The following is a 24,630-nucleotide window of genomic DNA, read 5'->3' on the forward strand; positions in this document are numbered from 1 at the left end:
CCTTCCATGCGCAAATTTTTTAGAGCCCCCCCCCACACCCACTCACTGTTTATTCTGGTAATAGAACAGGAATGCGCTGCAGCAGAAGCCCAACCCTGGGCCCCTTGACCATCAAGTGCTCAGGGGACAGCATCGTCCCGAGATCATCCACAGGCCCCGCCGGTTGTCCGCGCTCATGCTGGAGCACAAAGCCACACACGCAGGTAGCCTTCACATTTCGTGCCATACTTGCCGTCAGGTCACCTTAACTAGAACCCTAGGACGAAGCAGCAATTACAGATTCTCAAAAAATAATGTTCTTCTCACTCATCCATATATTAACCAAGTCAACACATTCATCTGTGCATATTTCATGTTCAGACAACCATGTAGACATAAGGCCATATATGGGCTTATTATGTTCACTACCAGTCCTTGGTGGTTTGGGTTTGGTGGCACCTACTCTAAGGAGGCTGCGGAGACTGGCAGGCTATTTTGAAGGATCTAATATAGGAAGCCTGGACTATTGGAAAACTGTCCTTGTTGGCAAATTGAAGGTGGCCAATTTTTGTTTACTACATAAAACTTTAAAGATAGCACATGAGGTTAAATATTCAGTTTCGTTCTACAGACTAAAACAAATGTGTAGGTTGTCCTAATCTTCACCTTGTCCTATTCTGCACTTCATTCTCATATTTGCACGTCTGGTTGGATTCAAAACTACATTTCATGGTACAGAAACTAAATGCAATGACAAAACGCATCTAACCTCATCTGCTCTTATCACAGGTAGCTCAAAAGTTTTAGCACAAAACCTCAAAAAGGAACCTTCAGGGATTTCGCATAGTTCATTTCCCATAACCCCCCACGCCACCTCTGCTCTACTTATCGTCTTGTTTTCCAGGAAGAAAACAAAAACGATTCTCCTCACCCTCAGGCAACAACGGCCAAACTGGGAGGGAAAAAAAATGCTGAACGGTATTGCGACTCTTCGGCGGGGGTGAGCCACATTCCAGCCATCGCAGAGCGGTGGCGGTGGCCCTGCCAGCTTTTATGCCACAGCAATGTTCTGACACTATCAGCATGTTTGGTGGCAAAAGAAAGCTAAGTGACAGCAGCGCTGTGGGTTAACATCAGGAAGGTACGACTGATATGTAGGAACTCCAAAGCGCTGATTAGGCTGAAAAGCAGTAAATGATAATAGTGTGGATGCCATGGGAGGTAGGGAAAGAGAGAGAAAGAGAGAGAGAGCAGCGATTAGGTCCGGTATGGAGACCGTTTGAACAGAAGCAGAAAACAAAAGATGGAGGTATGTAGGCAAGAGGTCACACAAAAGAACACCAGTATATCAAAAAGGAAGGGGCGTGAAAATTTTGCTAAAAGTTCCAAATGGGAAGTGGGGGAATGCGACGTCCGCTTAAACGTTTGCACACGTGTGTATAATGCTGTGTGTGTGTGTGTGTGTTGCACAGTTAAAAAATGTATTTTCCTTTGTGTAAGTGTGGATATGAGTGTGAGAGAAAGAGAATAGGGAAAAATAGGAGGAGGGGAAACTGAGAAACACATGGCAGGAACCTAGCAGGAAATGCAACATTCCAATCCGGGAAGGCCACGCACTGTGGGCACGGCACAGGGAGATAGGAGGGGGTAAAAAAAAAAAGAAAAAAGTGAGAGAGGAGAAAGAGCGAAAGAGAGAGAGAGGACAGCCCCTTTCCATCAGTGTCCATTACATCGTGGGACCTGCTCACGCTGCATAACGTAGACAGGCCCAGGTCAATGCCAAGGAACGTTGTTCCCCTCTATATTTCAGATTTTACAACTTGACAGACTTGAATCGTCCTTAACCGCATGGGGGAAGCACCGATGTGGATGCAAAACTTTTCAAGAAAGTTATTAATAACCCACACGACATCAAACGGTACTTGTGACCAGCGCCGCCTGAGACCTGGTGTCAGATCAATCAGAAGGGGGAGGTGGAGAATTTATTGCTCAATCCCAGTTCACATCCCAACTATTTCCACCGCAACTGAGCCGATCTGAGCTCGAACCTTTTCCGAAACATCGGCTTTCTTACCCCCTCCCCACCTCATGGCTTAATGGGAAGCATGTGCTGCGTTGGAGAAGCAATCCTTCTTCATCTCCATCACTAAAGCCAAGTGCAGATTTATTTCTTCTTTTACATTCAGACAGCAACAAAAAAAAAAACTTCCAGCTCCTCCCCTTTTTCCTACCGCTGCTTTCAGCTCTTGGGAAGGAAATAAAATGTACACCCTCCAATCCCCCTCCGTCCCTTTAAAAGTGGGAATTTATGAGCTAAGTGGCAATTGACGAGAGTGGCAGCGTTTCAACGCTGATTGAGGAAGTCATGGCTGACACCCCCTCACACATGACACAGACCTTTCTGGTCACCAGCGCAGTGCTGCCACGTAAAGTCCAGGAAAACGTCCCACCATCTGATCCATGTGTCAGCTTTGCAGGGTCACTCAATGGCTCAGAGTTCAAAACAGAATCCATCCCACCAGCGTCCAGGAAAAAAACCCCAAAACGTCTCCAAACCATCTATTCCCCAATCAGCACCAACAAACAAACAACTTTTTTTGCTTGGAAGGTGTAACGCCGTCACTCGGTTTCGCCAGAGTGACACACCGTAGCATAAGCCTAATGGACGTGTGGTGAGACGCCGAGTCTTGCCCGTCGTGACGCAGGTCCTCCATCCCATGATGTGACACACTCGCGCTCAGCGGTGAGTGGACCAAGTGTACAAATCTGCAGAGGCGCGGGTGGGCCGCGACGTCTGATGACATCTCGTCACATGGCGACATAACTGCGCGTTCAGCAAGACAGACATCGTCAGGGGAAGGAGTTCCCCCCCCAAACACCAACATTAGCACTCCCATCATACGATCGAGATGAAAGGACAAAGTGGGTCACAGTGGAAGGAGAGCGTAAGATGGAGGGGAATGTTTTGTTCAAAGCCCGTTGTTGAGCCTGAGTCAGCAGACAAGACTTTGGCGCTGTACTCGAGTAAGAGGAAGAAGGAAAGCAGAGAGGATGGAAAGAAAAAAAAGAAGGGGGAAAAAAGAGAGAGAGAGAGAGAGAGAGAGAGAGAGTCAGAGACATTCCTTCACCCTGAGTCAAGGCCGCTAGGGTACTTTTCTGGCGGACATTCACTACCTCTACAACTAAACAAAGCACAAAGACCCCGGCCTTCTTTCCTGGTATGGAAACTTTTGAAGTAAGGAAGAAAAAGAAAAGGTTGGGGGAGGGAAAGAGACTTAAGCATCCAAGCGATAAAAGACTGAATTATTGTTTTACGTTTATCCTATGGGCATCGTCCGGAAATCAGCCTACTGTAACTCTTACATGTTCTGAGCAACTTTTCATATCTTAAGCAAACTAAGGTTGCTTTGATGTAGCAAACCAAATCGATTGGCCATCATAAACTTCCCCAAATGTAGAGGGGAAAAAGAAGAAAAAAAAAACACTCAGTTATGTGGTCGCGGGATCCCTCGTGACAGGCCTGTATAAACCTCAAGGCTGAACCTCTGTCTCAGTCTGGTGGCATATGTACGTACCGACATAACCTATTGATTCCTCAGAGGTCTAGTTAATTACTTAACGGACGTCAACAAGGGCTAAAAAAAGGACGGCTCTATGGCATCTTTGTCATCACAAAGCCCGGGGTCAACGCAGTGACACCACGTCAATAATCGCCTGTGATGCCATAGAACCCTACAGTAATAAAAAATAGCAGTGGCTGTACCCAGACACAAAAAAAAAATTCTTTCCTCACATGAATCACCGACAAATCTGTTTTAAAAAAAACATTTTAAACAAAAAGTAAAAACTAATGTTTTACAAAAAATACCATAGGAATTTTGTACCGTAGCATGGCACTGAGCTAATAAGACGCACACACACACACTTTTTTTTGCTTGCACATACTTGGCCAATAAACACGATTCTGATTCTGATACAGACACACACACACACACACACACACACACACACACACACACAAACACTGCAGTCTGGCATTGATTAGGGATGTAAATAGGCAAGAAATACAATATATACATATATAAATTGCAATGCTGTACATGATCTGCTACATTGCATTCGAAAATCTATGACGAATAAAGAAGAAACCACCATGTGGATTTAGGACAAAAAAGTTTAACACAAATTTTAAACAATCACAATACATTTTTAGGAAATTTCATGTTTTACTTATTCTTATTCAGCCAAATAAACTATTCATTAAAACCAACATCTAAAACCAATAAAGCACTCTAAATAAAATATCGCATTGCTCTTATAATATGTTTTTAACTGAGTGGACTGACCTGGGTTGTGAGTTATGAGCATCATCTGATATTATAAACGCCATTCAGCAGAAGATTACATTACATGCTATTTTAATGCCTCTTCATCATGCATAATAGCCGAAAAAGTTGGCAAGTGCTCGTCACCCGTTACCTTTCAGCCAGGCATCTGGTAAAAAGTCCCCGCTGCTCGCGTTCGATCGATCCGGGGATTCGCGGAATATGCGCATAAATTCCCGGGCCAGCGGTTCGTGTCGGTGACTCTAGTAAAGCGGCCCCGGTCGCGGCACACGAGGCGAATACCATCGAGCGCTGTTCATACTGCTGCTTTTTTATTATTTCTCTCTCCCTCTCTCTCTGTCCTCCTTCTTTCTTCTTCTTCTACTTCTGTTGTTAAGAGAGGAGGGGGAAAAAAAAAAGTTGAGGAATGTCTTTCCCACTAGATCGCGCTATGAGGAGAATGCGTGGAAGGACGACCCCCCTCCCTCCACCGGCCGCGGACGGCAACAGCAGCAAACCGGACACGGGCGCCACCCCCAACCCCTGGGCTCCTGAGGTGGGAACTCCCTCCTTCCCGCTCCGCCACAGGAGGCCGGCCGGGCCGCGGCCGACGAGCGCTCGGCCATTAAAGCCGGACTGACAAAAGGCTTTTGTGCGGCCGGAGAGCGGCTCTCGCAGCCCCTCTAGCGACGGGGGTCTCTCCGTCTCGTCGTAAACCGTCTCGTCGTGACGTCGATCGCTAATGAATACTACTGCATTTAAACAAATTAACACGCTAATATCATTATCACCATATGAAATACTTCCAAAGTTTTTTTTAATCCTGACGAGGGTCACGGGGTAATTATGGAACATATTGACAACTCTGGGGTATTTTAATTAAAAAAGGCACCTAATTTGCAGGAAAGAGCATGAATCCGTGGGATATGGTAGAGCCCATAGGATTTCTGGAATTCTGTCACCCTGAAAACAAGCGTAATGGCCTGGAACTTTCCTCCCTCGGAAAGTTCCTCCCTCGGGATTTATTTAAACTCACCCAAAACGGAGTCGCTGACCTCCAAAAGATCCAACCCAGATACTGAATTTTCTGCGAAATAAAATGAGAATAATAATAATAAAGACGTTCCGACCAGTGACACGTGTTCTTTAATGTTTACTTGCGGCGACCTCCCCCTTGCGGCGAGAAGTGGAACTGCCGTCGCGAAAAATTCCAAAGCCTGCGTTCGGGTGGACGACCAGAACCGAGGCTTCACACGAAACCCGTGATCGAGTCCGCGCCACTCACGTAAAAAGCTCGGTGCGTGCTCGGGAAACCCAATATGCTGCATCCATCCCGAAACGTCCTCCGGGCTCCAGTCTTCCACGGGAATCGCGTTTGCCCGCATGGCTCCTCGGCCCGTACTCCTGCGCCAAAAAGTCAACGCTTCAGTGCAGCAACATTCGCGCACCTTTAAAAAGAACATGAGCAATGTGGCGTAAGCAATGTGTTCCGCCGCAGGGTTCTTTTTTTTTTCTGGGGAGAGATTGTAAAGTCACGTTCCGCCGGCACTTTAGTCTGGTGTCGACAACGAAACAATTATTTTGTATAAATAACGTTCTTTCCAGTTACCAAAAAGTAACAAGAAGCTACTTACTACTCAGCCCAGCGGCAGCGTTGTTGTTTGTTCACAGCGTCAGGTGAACATAGCCGCCAAGTCCGGACAAAATGTTTAGCCTACAGCGGCTTGTTTCTAGAAGTTGCACGTTTTTAATTCGCGGAAGCTTAATGAGAGAGTGTCGATAGGAAACGCGTTTTCCCTTTAAACCTTGCCGAATTCCGCATGTTTAAGAACTGCCTTTTTTTTTTTTTTTTTGCTCGTCGACATTAAAGAAATCCTCTCACCTCGCCAGGTAACGGTGGGAGGAGCTGGAGAACAGTTAGCTGCAGCCCGATGCATTGTGGGAAACGTAGTACTCAGCCACATTGGAATTCAGCAAGTGTGCACACGTTTACCATTTTATGCCGATGTATTAAATATGACATGAGTTTGAAAATTCGAAACAAACCTTGGCATTCATACGTGACTTTAAATACTTAAAAAAAAAAAAAAAAAAAAATGAAGGGAAGTGTTTGTCAGTACAATAATTTTATTTCACGTCAATGTTAACCTTCGGGAAACCTCAACTGGGCACCACTAATTTACAAGCTTGAGGGTAAAGGCGACAAAGACATATCTATTATTACAGTTCGCGACATCGGTGTAATGCCAACACATTAAACAGAAGCTCTATAGGTCACAACACAAAACATCATCTCTTGAAGGTAATGTATGTCTGAACAGGCTTTAAATGAACAACAAAACAGACGCAAACACACAAGATGTTAACACTATTAGAGGGTTCTCTGACAAGAAATCCAATGTCTGGCTAAATTTATCTGAAGCGGTCAGAAACATCCCTTCCTTTTGCTGAGACTCAAGTGCTTTGTTATTGTCTCCAGTGCAGGCGGTGTGGATGAGCTTGGGCAGCTTTGTAAGAAGAGTGACGGTTGGAGGGGTATCGAGGAGACAGAGCTTCTTTCAGCAGGTTTTGAGCTGTTCTGTGCACCCCTCCGCAGGAAGGGGTTATGATGGTGCGAGCAAAGTGAACTGCGTAATTGAACAATGTGGTGAGGAGAAAGAAAGACAGCAACTCCAGGGAAAGTGCTTCCTAATGCCTCCTTTCCGTGCTTATGCACTGCTCAGAGCATCCACTCCAGGCAACACTTTACCTATCGAGACAAAATAAGCAGCATTTATAACTCTCGATGACTCTTAATGATCTTACTTCTACTTTGGCTACAGTGCTAAAAAACATTTTCATTTTTTAATGTGTTGGTTAGGAAATAGATATTGATAATATTGTTCTAAAATCTTAATTGCTTTACCAAATGCAATTAAACATGTGTAGCAGTTACAAGTATGAATGACAACAGAATCAAAATTATACACTGGCCATAAAAAAAAAAAAAAAAAAAAGCCATGACTATTCACTAAGAGAGCATTCCTTAAATTTAAAATAACTGAGAATCCCTATTTCATGGAATACTTCTCTGCATGTTATCCCCACTTGCTTCAGCAGCTCCGTACAGACCCTTTACAAGTATGTACTCACCCTCCAACAGTTCCAGGCTGGCACCACCACCTGTGCTCACGTGGCTGACCTTGTCCTCAGTGTCCCACTTTGCACAGCAGGTAGCAGTGTCTCCACCACCTGCACAGGATGGAAATATTAGTCAAAAGTACTGAATATACTTGTAACACAGTACAATGTTGCCTATCAGGAAACATACATAAAAAGTACAGTGTATGCAAAACCTAAAATCTAGATTTTTATTTAAAAAAAAAAAAAAGAGAAACAAGCTGCATTTCATAAATGTTGGCATGTTTTTGTTCCCAAATATTGCTTTACATAAACCATTTATTGAAGAACAGCCTTATTTTCATTAAATAATTATAAAAACAAATCTACGAGCTGCAATCTGTAGACTTTTGCTTGCAGGACATCCATTAGTTTTCAGTGTTAGGAGAGACCAACACATCGTACCAATAATGGTGATGCAACCAGCCTTTGTCACCTCCACCACTTTGTCCATCAGGTTCTTTGTTCCTCGGCAAAAGTTGTCCCACTCAAACACACCAACAGGCCCATTCCAAACAATCTGCTTGGCTCTGCTCACAGCCTCTCCATAGAGCTTTGAGCTCTCTGGCCCACAGTCAAGGCCCTGAGAGAAGATGGAGAGACGGACAAGTTATTATTACAAGTCACCATGATAAATAATGTAATTGCCACTACGAATACTCCACAAAATATTTTAATTAATGTGAATGCAACAAAGCATTTATGAAACCTCTGTGGAGAAATGGTTTCAGAGTAAGATGTGAACAGCACATCTCCAGGTAGGACTGGTCAGGTTGACTGATGTTAATTTGTAACCAATTACTATGCAACATAGATAACAGGATCACTAATTAGTGCTTACCAGTTCAAAATACACCATTGGGATAAACGTGTAGGATTTAATCATGGACCATTGTTTTTGAGGGTTCTTTCATTACATAATAGATAGGATTAAAACACTGCACATGTATGGCGTAATAATTAAATCTTCCTAAAAGACACACAACCCACCATCCAGCCTCCTGGGATCCCAGCGGCAACTGTGGCTGTGCCCGTGGTGGCTTTCTCATCAAATTTGTCAGCAGTGACAAAATCAACAGGCAATGTGATCTTCACACCATTCTTCTCTGCTTTGGCCATCAGGTCCTTCACAATTTTAGATCCTTCTTCATCAAACAAGGATGTGCCAATCTGTCATAAAAATGTATTGTGATTTAAACGCAGAACAAGCACATCCACAATCTCGATTTACAACAAGCAAAAATGCATTAAGCATCTTGACTTGCAACAGATGCACAGTCACCAGATTATAGTGTATTTTTATTTCATACATATATTCTCACCTCCATGTTGTTTAGGACCTTCAGGAATGTAAAAGCCATTCCTCCTCCAATTATCATCTCATCGACTTTATCCAGCATGTTATTGATGAGCTGAATCTTATCTTTGACTTTTGCCCTAAAAAAAAAAAAAAATTAGCTCAGTTTGGAGACTTTGTTATATCTAATCAGGCCAAATACATTAAATAAACAATTTATTTTCCTTTACTGTTGTACTTATGCAACATTAGCTTTTTCCAAAAATAATTTTATCCTTTGTTTTTAAGTGCAACAAATAATAGCTTTGACTCATACTACTATCACAGCTGAGGTCATCTCCCAGAATCATGTGACTGTAAAGTAACAAACAGGGGAGGGACTCTGCTCAACAGCATAAGGCCGTGGCTACTGGACCCTGCACCGAACAAAAGTCAATATGTGCAGCGCAAGCACCATGATTAAAGCTAAGCTGCCTGGCTTTGGTTGCATTATATACAAGGGATTTGTCTTGTTTAGGTGTCCATATTAATGATAATATAGTTCTATTGCAAATTCAAACAAATTTCCGGTGAGGGCAGGAAATAGATTAAGAGCTTTGCAATGCTCACAAATAATTTCAAACACACATATCCACATTGGAAAAAAAATAATTAAAAGACATGCATGTCAGATCACTTAATTGATTTCTGATGATAATGATTCACATCTTTAATCTCAAATTACAGGCTTTGTAGTCTGCATCCTTAAAAAAAAAAAAAAAAAAAAAGCCCCCCCTACTGGCCAAATACCAGACACATACCCGCCAAGGATGGCCAAAAAAGGTCTCTGGGGCTTCTCAAGGGCCATAGCAAAGTAGTCAAGCTCTTTCTTCATCAGGAAGCCAGCTGCCTTCTGGGGCAGATTCACACCAACCATTGAGCTGTGAGTTACAGAGAGAGCAGGACAAACAAGAGAATTCGGAATATTGTTCACCTTGTTGACAGCAAAATAATGTGCCAGGATGAGTTTCTACCTGTGTGCTCGGTGGGCAGTGCCGAAAGCATCATTGACATAGATGTCGCCCAGCTTTGACAGAGAGGCTCTGAAGGAGTCAATCTGCTCCTGGCTCGCTTTGGTCTGTGAATGAACAGAAACAACACCCTTAAACAAGCGAAAAAACATGCACACTGAAGCATATTGTGAAGAAATAACCATTTTGATTTAACTGTGCTGACCAGCTAGCGCCAGCTCAGCCTGTCTTGTAACGATGAGCTTGATAAGGCAGCTCTATTTATATGAAGGGTGCACAGTGCTACTATAACATGATCAAGCAAACTAGAACCACCAATCAAAACGGTGAAAATAATGTCTTTAAACATGCTTACAGTATGAGTCTGGTCTATCATAAGAGTATAGTAATGATTCTGCTGAAGATTACCCTCTGTGACCTTTTCTCATGTTACTGCTGTCCTATATATCGCAAAGGTCAAAGGTCTCTTGAACATGGTAGAAGGTCAAGGCTGTTGGGCTGTACAGCTATGAATGCAAAACTGTCTAAGCCATGGAGGGAGGAGGACCAAATGTCAGTCGTCCCTTTTCAGGGTCTGCATGCCTGACAGAGCCCCAAGTACAAGAAAAGCCTGTGCTGAGTCCTGAGCCAAACTGTCCCTCTACCCTTCCAACAAAATGTCAAGGGGTCATAACTGCTGAAAGGTGGAGTCCTGCTGCTCATAATTTACTTTAAAATGGCTGATGCACACTTTTGGTATGGACGTACATGCAAACTCTGGTTTAACGCACATTTGGGAAGGAAGATACGATTCTTTGCCATTCATGTCACTTGCCTTGTTTCCAGAGGCATCTTTGCCTTTGCCCTCCTCAGCAACATGAAACCTGAGGTTTTCAAGCAAGATGACAGACCCAGCAGGGGGATCAGCACAGGCCTTTTCCACGTCTGGGCCAACACAGTCCTTCAGAAACTGTACATCCCTGTGTGGAAAAAAGCAGGTCATTTAGACATAAAATACGTAATAAAGACAACCAGACTATACTGAGTATTAACTTCTTGCCGTTAAAACACTTACTTGCCCAATAAGTTCTTTAACTCAGCTACTGTGGGCTCCAGGGAGTATTTGTCAGGCATGGGGACACCATCAGGACGACCCAAGTGGCTCATCAGAACCACTGATTTGGCTCCATTGTCTAGGCAATACTGGATTGAGGGGACTGCAGCTTTGATCCTTAAGAAATAGCAATGGCATTTAGTCATCTGGCTTAATTCACAGAAAGCCAGGCCTCATGAACAGACTCAAAATCAGTCAATCTGGATTTACCTCTGGTTGTTGGTGATTTGCTTGTCTTTCATGGGCACATTGAAATCAACCCTGAGAAGAAAAAAATTAAATTACTGCAAATGTACATGTCTTCCTTCTAAAAAGGCCATGCCTAAATGTAAACTTTGTTTGCCAAACACGTGATTAAGTAGAGGAATGGTGTGGTTTTTATAAGTTGGGACTTGTTTTAGAAAAAGAGAGCACTTTCTGAATGACTAGGAACTTCCATTTTCAGTCAAATGATGCATTTTAAAAGGTGCTATGACAGGCATGGAACTAACATGGAAACTGATGCATAGATTTGGGCCTAAAACAAGTCCCAACTTGTAAAAAAACACACCATTCCTCTACTTAATCACGTGTTTGGCAAATGATACCACTGGGCATTTGCAGCAAAGCTTTCCCATTAGACTTGAAATTGATTAATCTGTAATTGCATCCTCTAGCACATTTACATGCACAAGGCAGAATGATCAGCTGCTACAGTGTAATCGATAGGCGCGCTTCCTGTCCAACCGGAACTCCGCCCATTTTCCCGGTGATTGACAGGCTTGGAGAGCGCATGGGATCTCTTTCTCTCGGAAATAAAGACAACTGTTGCGTCTTCCGGGCGTGTGTGTCGGTAAGAGAAAAAAGCCCTCGATAACGCACCGTCTGAACAAAGCGAGCGTGTCAGCGCGGTGACACAGGGCGACACCCACGTGCGCGTCGTTCCGGCCATCCTCTTCTGCCCCGTGCCTTGGTTATTATTTTATTCTTCACACACAGGGAGAGGCCTGTCTCCACGCGAATTCACAGTGAGAACGTTTTGAATACTTCATTAGATGTTACTAATGGACACTTTCGGACAGCCTGACTTAATTAAAAGGAGTTTAATGACGAGCCCAGAGAGCGGTACGTGACTTCCTGTCGTCGTCACAGGGAGGGCGTCCAAACTGATCTATATAATATTAGCTTCCCTCCTCAAAACGCACAGGTGTCAGAAAGCAGCGACAACTCGTTTTACTCGCTGTTTGGCGGGATGGCGAGGTGGGGAACCGAGGAAAACCTCACCGCATGATGACGCGCTTCCCGTTCACGTCCACCTTGTCCAGGGTGAGTTTGGTAGAGAGAGACATTTTCTCGGCCGTGTCCTCGTCCCTCTGCTGATGGCCAGTTCCAGAACGAGAGTGACCTTAACGCGACTAGGATCTCCTGTGCTGATGGTGGTGGCCACGGCTTCCGGCCGCTGATTGGACCGGAGCCGCTGCAACGACAGCGACGCTGACCTCGCCATTGGTTCCGGCGAGTGTCAATCAAAACGTTTTCGACAACGATTACAAGTCACGTTGCATCCGTCCGGGGTGAATTAAAGCGGCCGCGCGACGGGTGGGTTGGTTCGTGCATCTTGTAGGAAACTCTTAACCTACCGCGCAGTAGTTATACCTAATATAGTTATATCTGATATAAAGTTAATCTCAAGCACACGTGCGCCGCTGCACGGATGCGGGTGGTGGGCGGGCCTTGAAGGCGAACTGTCAAAGTTGCACGTTCCCCATGGTCGAGTGGTCGGAGAACAGCGACACCTCGTGGATTTTATTACAAAAACGAACTGAAGGACTAGTCCTTCATAATGATGAAATTCACAATGGACGGAAACTGCTCCTGTCTGATCAAAGAGACAAAATTGGGCGGTAGTAGCATTGTTATGAACCAGGACACCCCCAAAGTACCAGGTTTAAACACCACATACTACCATTGTGACCCCACACAAGACACTTAACCATTAATTGTTCCAGGGGTGGGGGTTGTCCCTGTAACTACAGATTGTAAATGGTTTTGGATGAAAACAGAAGTCATTTTAATGTGCAAGTTGTGAATGGCAAAACCCCATTATTAACAAATAAGACTTCAGCACTCCATCTTCTCTGCCTACCTGTCTTTACAATATAAAAGGCAAGAGGCTAAATGAGAATTTTTACAGTCTGAATTACAAGTGCAATTCATCCCACACACTCAAAGAAACAAGACGAAAGACTCCGCATATTAATTTATTACAGAGAGCATACCATGTAAGATGGAGAGACAAATAACCATTTGTAAAATGGAAAAGTTCAACAGGGTTTATTTTCCAGACGGGTTCCTTTGAGCTGGTCTAATTTACTCTTTCCATGGCTTGGGCTGGACTTTTCCAACAGGGGACAGGTTCCATGTGATGCCAGTAGATGTCAGAACCTGCAAAATAAATTGTACAAGCGGAACTACTGTGAAACGTCAGGAGAAGGTGTGCTGGTTCAAGTAAACAGAACACCTATTAGGTCACATTAGAAGATTTTATTACAAGACATTACACAAAAAATGAGGGGAAAATACTAGCGATTTTAAAATGGCAGTTTTAAAAAGCAATAAATACTCACATATGCCCACACGGTTGTGCAAAATGCAGCTCCACCGATCAACAAGGGCGTCCCATACTTGGAATGGAAGCTAGGAGACGCTCCTGAGGACCCGTGTCGTACTGCGACCTGCCTGGTGCTCCGACCTACACCGACAAAGCGTGGGGAAACGTGAGGAACAATACCCCGGCCAGTTACAGCTACCAAACATAAAAAACACACAATACCGGCCAGTACTGATGAAGAACAAACCGGTTACCGTAGTAACCACACACATGCTGATGCTAACTGCATTAGCTTTACGGCTACGCCGGTTGCAAGGTGAAGCAAGGAGACGCCGAAACAAACGTGTCGCCTACACACACGAGCATCGAAAAAGCGCGAAAGCATAAAAACGACGATAAAAACGAGCACAGAAGGCGAATGTCAGCCGGCAACTAGCGACCCGGCCGAGGAGGACGAGGGCCGGGTACGTTGACCCAACCGCGGCGACCGACGGTCGACACGGCGTCGCTTTAAAAAGACGAGAGGAGGAGCACGCCGCGCTCTCCACAGTCGACCCACCGGCGACGTTCAAGGCGGCGTTGGCGAAGCGGTACATGTTCCCGTCAGCCTCACTCGATACCCTTGAAGAGCCAAAAACAAAATGGCGGGGGGCTCGCCGGAAGTCGCCAGATAAGCGCGTCGGCGCAGGCGCGGGAGAAGCGCTTCGCTTGCAGACGTGATCGCACGACGCCGTGAAAAACACGTTATATGACCGAAGAAGACGCGACTGTGTGTACGTTTACAGTGGACTATATGAATTTACGCGGAATTTATGTGTTAGATGAGTTTAAATATGTACGTGATGAGTAGTAACGCCGTGTTGTCAGGATGGCCGAGTGGTCTAAGGCGCCAGACTCAAGGTTGTACCTTCCGTGTGAGCGGGAATTCTGGTCTCCATATGGAGGCGTGGGTTCGAATCCCACTTCTGACACAACATTTTTTTTTAATTGGAACAATTAAAATTTCATATAAAGCCCAACGGGAATTCAAGCAAATAATAAGAGCTGGTTCGAGGGTCCAGCAATATTCCCTATATTGTTCAACAAAATTGAACACAAACTACACTTAAAACTATTCTATTGAAATCTGCTACACATTGTTCACAAGCATCACTGCAAACGCATCTTGACATTGCCAGACCAAATAAAATATAAATAAAAATAATAGAATACATACATATAAACAACAAACAGAAATAGTGTGGGATAAAAAGCATGCAGTGGGGATGACTATGACAGTTAGTGCAATAGGTAATGCACAGCGTAGCGACAGAAAGCTGTCTTACTATTTTAAAGGCTTTACAAGCAACACGCTGTAGTGACCTCAGAGATCCAGCAGGCATGCATTCATAAAACATCTCTGCCTTAATCCATTTAAAATATCTTTAAACCATAGCTGACAGGAGGCCAATGCAGCATCTTAAGAGCTGGAGTGATGTGAGTTGGGTTTTTCTGAAGGATTTCCTGCAGTTGCAATTTGAATTAGTCTTACCTGTTCGAAAATTTTCTTGGTGAGCCCTGTTAGAAGGCCCTGTTACAATGGTCAAGCATATTGGAGTTAAAACTATAATTGGTAATTTCCAGGGCATGCAAAATTCCATTATTCCAAAGCAAATGGGGGGAATCCCATAGCCCATCACAGAAAATCTATATTTTAGTTTATCATGCTATTTTTGTACCAAAGCCACCCATCACATTTTTACTTAATCAGACCAAACATGTAGTAGCGTTTCACAAAATCCAGACACGTTTAACCTATCTTTACTAAATAGGCCAATAATGGGAGCACATGAGAGTAAAACAAACTTGGAAAATTTTCTATGGAAAATTGCCGTCAATGTTTACTTTTTTAACTTTCAAATGGATATTTTCAGGGCAGCATTCAATAACTAGACCCTCACTCGGTTTGTCTACTCTTATCTTTCCCAGGCTGATGACTAAGGGAATTTGGCCTCTGCGTCACTTTATATTTGTACACCAGTTAATCAGGAAGACATGGAATATAGCTAGAAGGTTACTACACACTCTAATCTAAAAAAAATAAATAAATACAAATTTCATTCTCCAGAGATGGCCAACAAAACTACACAATGAAAACAAGTAATTTATTGCTCCACAGGCATGACTGAAAAAATAATAAGATGTTAAAAGACAACATTTAAGTGGAATGTTTAGATTCTGTCTTTGGAGCAAAGTTCCCGCCATACATTTTCATGTCTCGACTTCATAAAACTGGTTATATAGTTCGAATATTAGTCATAACGCATACATTTCAGTATCCATACTTTGCGGTTAAAATATCATACACAAAGGCGACCCAAAAGAATAAAATACATCAATTACGTATCAATGCTATTTATTTTTTTGGCCAGCCTCTAGAACTAAAGTACTGCATGTTCAGATTAATGGAAATCGCAGTTCACAACAGCCAATCTGCGTCGAATATGCACCATGGACAGATGGTTCAAATGGAGATCAGTGTTGATTACAGTGACTGAGAAAGAATCAAGGCATCTTCTTCTGCCAAGTCTTATTCTAGTCCTTCTTTTTGTCTTTGACGTCCTCGTCATCAGTGTACTCTGCGGGCTCCTCTCCAGGTTTAAGAAGCTTGCCAACATAATCGTACTTCTCTGTAGAAATATTAAAATAAAATTGTGCGGTCATGTTAAAAAAAATAAAACAAAGCAATCAGCCAACAAAGTAATTAACAATCACTAAACTAGCATAACAGAAGAGTGGATTACGCGTGACTGGACACTGCTAAAGAAGAAAAGGGAGCGTTACAGAGTCATCCAACCCTTACTCCACCGCTGATTTCGAAAGAGGGCTAAAGTCCCTTGGCTACTCACGGGTGAACTGCGTCTCCCATTCACTCAGGCTCTCCTGCTGCATTGCATTTAGGTCCGACAGGTCGTCATGCGTGTCTTTCAGGGCCTCCTTATCCAAGTTGAACGTGGCCAGACCTCTAGAAGCATCCCGGCCAGCAAAGACGCCATAGGGCCCGTCTAAAAAAAAGAGATTTCAAGACGAAAGGGATCACTACGAGCCTTCTTGCTTGCTGCAATGTAAAGGCTACATTTTTTCAAGGCTCTCACATCCCAAGGTTATTCCCCAAGGCCCCACTTTTAACTGCACAGCGTGCACGAACGCACTACTAGCACCACCGCCCCTCAAAACATTCATTTGCACGTTGCACTGCGCACTTACGATTATTTTGCTACTCTAGGTCTCTGCAGTTGAGAATTTGCCCATTTCGAGTCGTTTTCGGTTCCGCACATTCACGTCACCATTACGACCGCTGAAGTACTCGCGTTCCTCCGCTCTGTAACAGTCCGCGCGGCGGGTCAGAGGTCAGGAGCGTGGACGATTCGCGCTCGGTTTTCGGTCGAACGCGGCCGCAGTGCGCACACGAGAAGGCTTTTTTTTTTTTTTTTTACGGCCGCGAAGAACGGCTTGTGCAATCGCGTAACTAGCACGCAATTGATTTAAAACGGGATTACCTGGTCCATAGAACTTCTTCCCCCTTGTTACGTCGAAAACTTTGCCACTGATAGCCAGCAGTATTCTCGGGTTTGCCAGTCCGTCGTACTCTTTTAACTCTGCGAGCGAGAAGTCGCGTCGTTTAAGTTTCGGCAGCGGCTCTTCCACCTCTCCTAGGTCAGCGGGTTTATCCCCGCGGAATATTTTATACAACAGAAACAGGCAGAGGCACAGCAAGCTCAAATTTAAAGGGGAGGTGAAAATTTCCTGCAAAATGCCAGAAGTTTCAAGCGCCTCCGCTTCCGCCATTTTTTGTTTCCCAACTGTGCTGCTGCGTGCGAAGGGGAGCTGCCTATCTGACCAACACAACTCCAGGGGCCAATCAGTGAAGCCCGAACGGTGCCCCCATCTTTTCCAGCCAATCAGAGCGCCTGGGCACTGTGGGAAATGTAGTTCTTATTTGTGGACAGCGCTGTGGACGTTCCATGCAGTTACGTGCGTGATACCTGAATTTATTAAGTGTGTGTGAATCTCGTGTGAAACCCTGCTGTCTGCATCCGCCTCGAATTTGTCTCGTCGCTACTCTTGCATGATTATTCTGCAAATGATCTGGTCTGTTCTGGCTTGGACAGATTCATACCGTTCTTTTTCAATAGTTACTATATTGATATGTTGAATAGTGTGACTATAAATATTGTAAATGTTCGTGAGTGCTTGGAAGGGATGAAGTCCGTTTTACGTGCTGATTAGTTATTTCTCATAAGTGTTTATGCAGCACATTTTGCAGCTGGCCACTTGAAAACCCTGACTTCATATAACTGAGGAATCACTTGAACAGGGAGAATTATAAATGTGTTGTATTATCCACTTTCTACCCTGATAAACAATTAGGTTTAGTGATAGCACTGTGTTATTCCCGAATGAGGAGCAACATATTTATTGCCGATACTTGTCGCATATATCTTCCCACTTTCGTATCTCCAGCTAAAGCACATTTTCAAGACACCGCGCTGTTACATAACCTCGCGCATGCGCCGTAGTCCAGTTCTGCGGCGGCCTGGTCGCTAGACGCGTAGTGCCAGCTTTCGAGCCTCTAGATGGCGGTATGTTCCAAAGTGGTGTCAATTAAAGCAAAAGAACCGAAGAAGAGGCGCATACCAGCAAAACAAATCCCTCTGAGGTCGGGGACCGCGTCCAGCGCAGTGACGTGGCCCGTTTCTGGATAACAGGACACAGAAAGGCAAGATAGAGGATAAACTACCAAACCCGAGTTTGACAGGTGAGTTTTATCCGCCCTTCTTTTACCGTTTTTAAGGTCAGATGACGCCGCTCACTAAAATAGAACTAATTTCTAAGCTGGGTAACTGTAACCCTTTTCAAAACGATTGCATGCTCGGAAAGCATCTCAACAGTATTAGCAACTCGGGTAGCTCGTTTTGCATGTTACATCATCTAGCACTGTCCACCATTAATTTCATTAATGTTTAATTGGACTTTCCATTGCGATCGAGTAACATCCGCAGTCCATCTGCTTTCACAAAGTGTTCTACATCGAAGCTGCTGATAGATGCATGATGGTTCTGTACCAATCAGGCGTAGCCACGTCCACGTGTATGTAGGTTTTCAGATAAAATGCTGAGGGTGTTTAAGGACCAGAAAGGCCACAACAGTTTAGGGAAAATATTCAACTGGTGGTTGTTATTTCTGATTATTTAGGTGCAGTATTCACCCCCAACAGCGGATACCAAGATCATGTAGATACGGCATTTTCAGCACGTTGCTTGTTTTCTGTTGTCCAGGACTTCCTAGAAATGTTATAAGATGTCAGACAGTGAGAATCCCAGTGACGCTGCAGGAGAAGATGTCAAGAGTGAAGAGCAGTCCTCGTTCGAAATGTCTCCAGAGCCTCCCAGGGAACATCCAGCTGATTCCTCTCCGGTCCCTAAGACACGGAAAAGGCCTGAAAACAAATCCCCATGTGCAAATGTGCAAGGGCTGCCAGAGACACTAAAATCAGATCAAGACTCCCATAAGGTAAAATATGGATTTTTAAAAATATGAAGTATGATTGTGATCTCTGTCTGAACATAACTACCCACACTATCCTGCTGGAAATGTGTTCAGGGCACCAGTGAGGCGGTCGCCCAAGGTGGGTGGGGTTACTGGGGGAGCTGGGGCAAGTCCCTTCTCTCCACTGCTACAGCCACAGTGACTACAGTTGGTGAGAGAATTCTTCTTCCGCCTTTATTAATATTCTTTTTTTTTTTATTATTAATATTATTTTGTCAGATTTCTGCTCTCTGGAAACCTGGTTTCTCTTGTGTTTTCCTGTCTTTAAAGGCCAAGGGATATCTCATGTTATTGAAAAAGCAGAGACATCTCTTGGAATCCCAAGCCCTGAGGACCTCTCAGCCTGTGTAGAGGAAGAGGAAAAAACAGACGGTAATATTCGATTCCGATTTTTTGGTTTCTTCTGTGTTTTGAGACTCAGCAGGGTTGAATCTGAGCTCCTTTGTTGAACAATGGGAGTAAACGCTAAAACAAACTCAAAGCCTTTCAGTTGTCTCCTATTTTTAAAGAATGGGTGGTGGTGTTGTCCTGCAGGAGAGGCCCGAGAAGGTGAGTCTGACCGGGCTGGGGCGGATGGTGCGTCTGCGATGGGGAGTGCTATGGGCATGCTGACCTCCCTCTCCAGCGTGGTGCAGAGCACGGTGAGGACTGAGCTGCACCGGAGCAGTAGCCTGCACTTCTCTGTGGGATTTAATGTAATGCCTTGTTTTTTTTTTTTTTTTTAACCCAGGGGAAAACAGTCATAACGGGGGGCTTAGATGCTCTGGAGTTTATTGGCAAGAAAACTATGGACGTGATTGCTGAAGGAGATCCTGGGTTTAAAAAGACAAAGGGTTTGATGATCAGAACAACTACTCTGTCACAGGTAAGCCAGTCAGGTGCCCATGTGATTTATATTATGTTTTTATTGTAATCGCCTTAAACCATGATTGTGATCAAATAATATACTTTGCATTCAGTATGAAGTTCTTTTACCTTCTGTGATAGGGCGTTGAGTGTTGTGACTTGTCTGTATATAAAGATGAATGTTATTTCAGGTATTAAGGGAGGCCAAGGAAAGAGAGGAACAGCAGACTGCAGAGAAGCTCACCTCAGACTCTGAAAAGAAAGCCCACTATGGAATGCTGTTTGATGAATTCCAGGGCTTGTCCCATCTAGAAGCTTTAGAGATCTTGTCCAGAGAGAGTGACGCAAAGGTGAGTAACTTGGCAACTTTAAACCTTACTTATGGAGATATTATGAAAATTTTGGAGCAGTGGTGGCCTAGTGGTTAAGGAAGCGGTCCCGTAATCAGAAGGTTGCAGGTTTGAATCCCAATCTGCCAAGTTGCCACTGAGGTGCCACTGAGCAAAGCACCATCTCCCCACACACTGCTCCCCAGGCCCTGAGTTAGCCTGTCATGCTAACTCAGGGTGATGGGTTAATGCAGAGGACAAATTTCACTGTGTGTGCTGTGCTGCTGTGTATCACATGTGACAATCACTTCACTTTATCACTTTTATTAAAATTTCACTTCGTGAGATTATGTAACATTAATACGAGTTCCCCTAACGTGTTTATGGTCCTGCAGTGGCTATAAATAGATGTAAAGAGTGCTTTGGTCATTCTGCTTTGGCGTTCGGGCAGCTTAAATCTTTGGATCTGGAATTTTTCCCCTTATTTCATCATAAGGGGATAGGTTACTTCCAGTTTTTCATGTTTTGTCCACCCAGAGAATTTCCCACCACTCCAGTAAAAAAGTAACTCTACTGACTGTCATGGCGTGCAAACGTGCGAAGCATTGCAGTTGCTCAGTGATTGGGTGTTCAGTCATGCAAGAACCAGCGGCTTAATTTGACCCCTGCCACGTCTCAGACCAGCATTAAAACCAAATTAAAGTAAAGGCCACGACTGACCTGAACAGAAGGCTGTGACAGTGAGGAGAGATGAGAATGGTGTAGAAGGATTTTTCTGGAAAAAAAAAATCAACCAAACAACTCCATGGAACATCCACAGCGCTGTCCTGAGCCAAACAGGAACTGTTGATAACTTCATTTCGGCCAATTCCAGCGCACTTCTATAGGCCGCTTTCCTCCTCGTCCCACCTCTCTTCCCCTCATTAGTATTTAAAGCTACAGACTTTGAAACGGCGTGTCCTGGGAAATCTCGTCGTGGGACTGGATCAAAGTGGCTTTAATTCAGCTGAATTTTGGAAATATAATTTAGATACAGTATTAGGGGACCAATTTAAAAGCAAAAAAAAAAACATAGGGGACCTTTTTAAATAAATTGTATTCTTTTTTTCATTAATGTGAAACTGCTATGTCATATTTGGATGCATTAATATAACAATTTCTTTCTGATCATGTGTCAACCCTGATTTTATCCAGGTTAAATCTGTTCTGAGCACAATCACTGGAGAGCCTCTCATTCAACTTAAAGAAGAACTGGAACTAATCAAAGAACCATTTTCCCTGGTGGACTTTGATGATGATGATGTGGATGAGACAAAAGGTCAGTAGCACCAGGTTCAAGTTAACTGTGTTGTAATCATCCCATAATGGAATAAAAAAATTCTGAAGCACTTTAGAAATAAAGCCAACATCTTTCATCAAATGCAGTCGAGTGATTTATTCAGTGGTCAAACAAATCTATGCATATCTGCATACATGAGTTGTTGTGGTGATATGAAGTACTCACGATTTCATGGTTGTATGTTCCCTTAGAAGATGATGCTGGTACTGAATTTACCAAGGAATTAACAGATACCCTGAGTCAGCTCAGAATATCTGTAACAATGGACAAACTCAGCCAGGTGAGCTGATCTTCAGTAGAATTGTACCTTAAATCATGTTAACAGTCTAAGCTGAATTCACTCAGGTTGTCTGGTTTTATGTGCCATCTTTGTCCAGGTTGTGAAAAATGTGCACAACCACATGGCAGATATGAAAAAATCTGATGTCCCTGCGCTTGAAAAAGAGGAAGGAAGGGAAGATAATGTGATGTCAAAATACAATGCAGAGGTACAGAGTTACATCTTCAGGAGCTTTATGTCAGACATATGGGTTCAAAATCATGAAGAATCAAGAGGTCTTCCTGTGATCTAAAAATGTGCTTTTTTTGTGGTAATAGTCTGTTCTGTTTTCAGTGTTTGGTCCTGTTTGAATATGTGGAATATATATACTGAACCAAAACAATGAATATAAGTTATTTATGATGTTTGTGCCTCAGTTACAAAATTCTTACCATCATTTTCATTAATTGGTCGACTGGTCTTGAATTGGTCCTTAGAAATAAGGCTTACATAAACTGTTGTAGCCCTTTATTTCACTGTTCTGTTGCTGAAATTGGGAACCAGGAGGAACTGACTCATATTTCCAAGGTGACAACACTTCGGCCATGTCTCAGAGCCACACCTGCTACAGAAAGCGATGATGGCTGAACACATTAATTTCTTCTGCAGCCCATAATGTGCCACATTTGCCTTCTGCCATGAGCCCTCAGAGTTTTAGTGTCCGTTCAGAGCAAGTTTTGCTGCTCTGGCATCATATTTTTTACAGATGAAAAATTGGGAACCAGCAGCAGCCCCAACACAGTTGAAAAGTTTTCAAAATATGAATTATACAATATAGTTGGTATTATAATGGTACAAATGTTTGAACTAAGTGGCCATGCCAAACATTGTTCTTCATTTTCAGGATGTTCACTCTGCAGCCATCAGAAGTTTAGCTGAGATCACAGCCAGGGCCATTGAACAGTTCCACAAAGTGGCCGAAATTGTCCTGCTCTGTAGCAGTAAAGAGGCGGCTGCTGAAGAACAGGCCAAAGTCCTCGCTCAGTATGTTCTTTTCACATTTGTTCATTTGTAATTAGAAAAGGAAACTTTAAAAAAAAAAAAATAATAATAATAATGCTTTGTATCTTTTATAACAGCATTACAGTTATGTTGTGCAAGGAAATTTCACTTCTGTCTAAGAGGTTCACCACATGTCTCACTACCATTGGGGTAAGACTTAAAATACATTTCCCATTGTTTGTAGACAAAATGTGTTACCTTATATTTAGATCATTAAAATTCAAATCACTTTTGTTTTCCAGTCGAGTGAAAAAGGAGAGGTCCTTAACCCGTTAATTACCGGCGTATTCTTAGAGGTTTGTGTGTACTTTTGCCTACAATTTTATCAAAATATGTACAGCTCATAAAACTGATGACTACTGCTGTCCATATATAACATTGTTAATGTTCAAGGTCCCCTATTATGAAAATGCAACATTTAATACAAGTTCCCCTAGCCTGTCTAGGGGCCTGCAGTAGCTAGAAATGGTGATCCTTAATTAAAATATTTTTTTTCTGGAAAACCACCTACACGACTTGTTGATGACGTCATTTCCTTGAATGTACGGGCACTTCTATTGGCCGCTTTCCTGCTCGTCCTGCCTCTCTCCTCCTCATTATCATTAAAAGCTACATATACCGAATATTGAGTGGGATAAAAGCGGCTGTAATTCTGCACCAAGGCTGAATTTCAGAAAGAAACTTCAGATCAACACAAAAGCGAAAAAAAAAAAAATCATAACAGGGGACCTTTTTAACTTCACAAAGCTATTTTTGCCCAAATTCACACTTCCTGATTTTGCTTTTCAGGCCTCCAACAGTGCTTCTTATATCCAGGATGCTTTCCAGCTCCTCATGCCAGTGATGGAGGTGTCCCACATCCAGAGGACTTCAGATCCAACCCAGTAGTAGCCATCTGCTGAACTATCCTCTATTTATGCCAATATTCAAAATATTTAAAATTTCTACCACAATTTACCATTTTTTGAAGTTTGAGGAGAAAGTATTTTATGAAAATTCTAAGATAAATGTAATTGAGTTACAGATATCAGTGTAACATTTGTTCTTAATCCTAGTTATTTCAGACATATATTTCTATATAGCTCTGCCTAGACTCTCATACTCTATGGACTGTACTGTATATGTACTGTATGCTTCATACTGCTATGTATTCTGAATGTCAATTGTATCAATTATGGCAGTTGTTGCAGGGCTTCTGTATCATTTTCTAAGAAAACTGGATTTGATATCAGTATTGAGTTTTCTTACAATTCTTTTTGGTGTAATTTATTGATATAGATTAGAAATTTTACACTCTTAAAATTAATACGCTTTCCTAAACAATGTTTTCTGGATTAGGTGATTATTAATCTATGTAAAATGTGGGAGTATACAAGAACTAGGACATGAACAGGGGCCGAGCACCATAGTCTGTAGGCTGGAAGGCATATATCACTTATTACAACTTACCAATTGCATAAACAGCTTTTAAGAGCTTCATCTGGACATTGCTGTTATAATGTTTTAAAATAAAATGTTTCAAATCTTCCACCATGTCTGTTCTTTAATTTGTGTACTTTATGGATAATGAGTAAGAGGGGACAAAAGTCTATCTTGAACTATCTTGACTTTAGAAATAAGAGGGAAACCCCTGATCAACCCCTATCAACCAAAACGGACAGTGATGCTGTAGTTGTGATTAATTTCCATCGGATCGCTGAGCCGCACACATCAGCATTACGTTCGGCGTGTAAATGGAACCTGGGCAATTAAG

The 24,630-nt window shown here is 43.1% G+C and overlaps 5 protein-coding genes and 1 non-coding gene across 10 annotated transcripts in view; 2 read left to right on the forward strand and 4 right to left on the reverse strand.

Annotated features, from left to right (window-relative positions):
• Nucleotides 1–6,065, reverse strand: part of amot (angiomotin) — a 27,636-nt gene extending 21,571 nt beyond the window's left edge. For 2 of the 5 annotated variants that reach the window (XM_028982857.1, XM_028982853.1), the window contains exons 1-3: nt 5,939–6,065; nt 5,590–5,752; nt 5,341–5,391 (exon numbers count right to left, since the gene is read on the reverse strand). In XM_028982857.1, the coding sequence (XP_028838690.1) occupies nt 5,341–5,391; nt 5,590–5,689 (151 nt within the window). In that variant the 5' untranslated portion in view covers nt 5,690–5,752; nt 5,939–6,065. Of the gene's footprint in view, nt 1–2,429; nt 2,626–4,325; nt 4,363–4,458; nt 4,821–5,340; nt 5,392–5,589; nt 5,753–5,938 lie in introns of those variants that run through there. The other 3 variants (XM_028982855.1, XM_028982856.1, XM_028982854.1) reach the window with 3 other exon arrangements.
• A 348-nt stretch (nt 6,066–6,413) lies between these two features.
• Nucleotides 6,414–12,306, reverse strand: pgk1 (phosphoglycerate kinase 1). The gene is made up of 11 exons (XM_028983787.1): nt 12,127–12,306; nt 11,074–11,124; nt 10,825–10,980; nt 10,585–10,729; nt 9,774–9,877; nt 9,561–9,680; nt 8,786–8,900; nt 8,454–8,633; nt 7,869–8,046; nt 7,437–7,535; nt 6,414–7,053 (listed from the first exon to the last, which is right to left on the reverse strand). Exons 1-11 carry the CDS (start codon nt 12,189–12,191, stop codon nt 7,013–7,015), a joined length of 1,254 nt encoding a protein of 417 aa, XP_028839620.1. The 5' UTR covers nt 12,192–12,306; the 3' UTR covers nt 6,414–7,012.
• Nucleotides 12,307–13,090: 784 nt separating this feature from the next.
• On the reverse strand, nt 13,091–14,161 carry cox7b (cytochrome c oxidase subunit 7B). Its single transcript, XM_028984102.1, has 3 exons — nt 14,013–14,161; nt 13,470–13,594; nt 13,091–13,287 (listed from the first exon to the last, which is right to left on the reverse strand). Exons 1-3 carry the CDS (start codon nt 14,047–14,049, stop codon nt 13,213–13,215), a joined length of 237 nt encoding a protein of 78 aa, XP_028839935.1. The 5' UTR covers nt 14,050–14,161; the 3' UTR covers nt 13,091–13,212.
• Nucleotides 14,162–14,315: 154 nt separating this feature from the next.
• trnal-caa (transfer RNA leucine (anticodon CAA)) lies at nt 14,316–14,424 on the forward strand. The gene is made up of 2 exons: nt 14,316–14,353; nt 14,379–14,424. It is a non-coding gene; the product is annotated as a tRNA-Leu (tRNA).
• Nucleotides 14,425–15,576: 1,152 nt separating this feature from the next.
• On the reverse strand, nt 15,577–17,323 carry pgrmc1 (progesterone receptor membrane component 1). Its single transcript, XM_028984101.1, has 3 exons — nt 16,993–17,323; nt 16,342–16,497; nt 15,577–16,122 (listed from the first exon to the last, which is right to left on the reverse strand). The coding sequence occupies exons 1-3, from the start codon at nt 17,279–17,281 to the stop codon at nt 16,028–16,030; spliced, it is 540 nt and encodes a 179-aa protein (XP_028839934.1). The 5' UTR covers nt 17,282–17,323; the 3' UTR covers nt 15,577–16,027.
• fam114a2 (family with sequence similarity 114 member A2) lies at nt 17,046–24,405 on the forward strand. Its single transcript, XM_028984100.1, has 14 exons — nt 17,046–18,251; nt 18,772–19,006; nt 19,097–19,193; nt 19,313–19,414; nt 19,577–19,683; nt 19,773–19,907; nt 20,080–20,238; nt 21,412–21,535; nt 21,748–21,836; nt 21,934–22,044; nt 22,720–22,859; nt 22,955–23,027; nt 23,120–23,173; nt 23,667–24,405. The coding sequence occupies exons 2-14, from the start codon at nt 18,794–18,796 to the stop codon at nt 23,763–23,765; spliced, it is 1,503 nt and encodes a 500-aa protein (XP_028839933.1). The 5' UTR covers nt 17,046–18,251; nt 18,772–18,793; the 3' UTR covers nt 23,766–24,405.
• The last annotated feature ends 225 nt before the right edge of the window (nt 24,406–24,630 follow it).

The sequence above is a fragment of the Denticeps clupeoides genome, chromosome 6 (assembly GCF_900700375.1).
Source record: "Denticeps clupeoides chromosome 6, fDenClu1.1, whole genome shotgun sequence".
Lineage (NCBI taxonomy): Eukaryota > Metazoa > Chordata > Actinopteri > Clupeiformes > Denticipitidae > Denticeps > Denticeps clupeoides.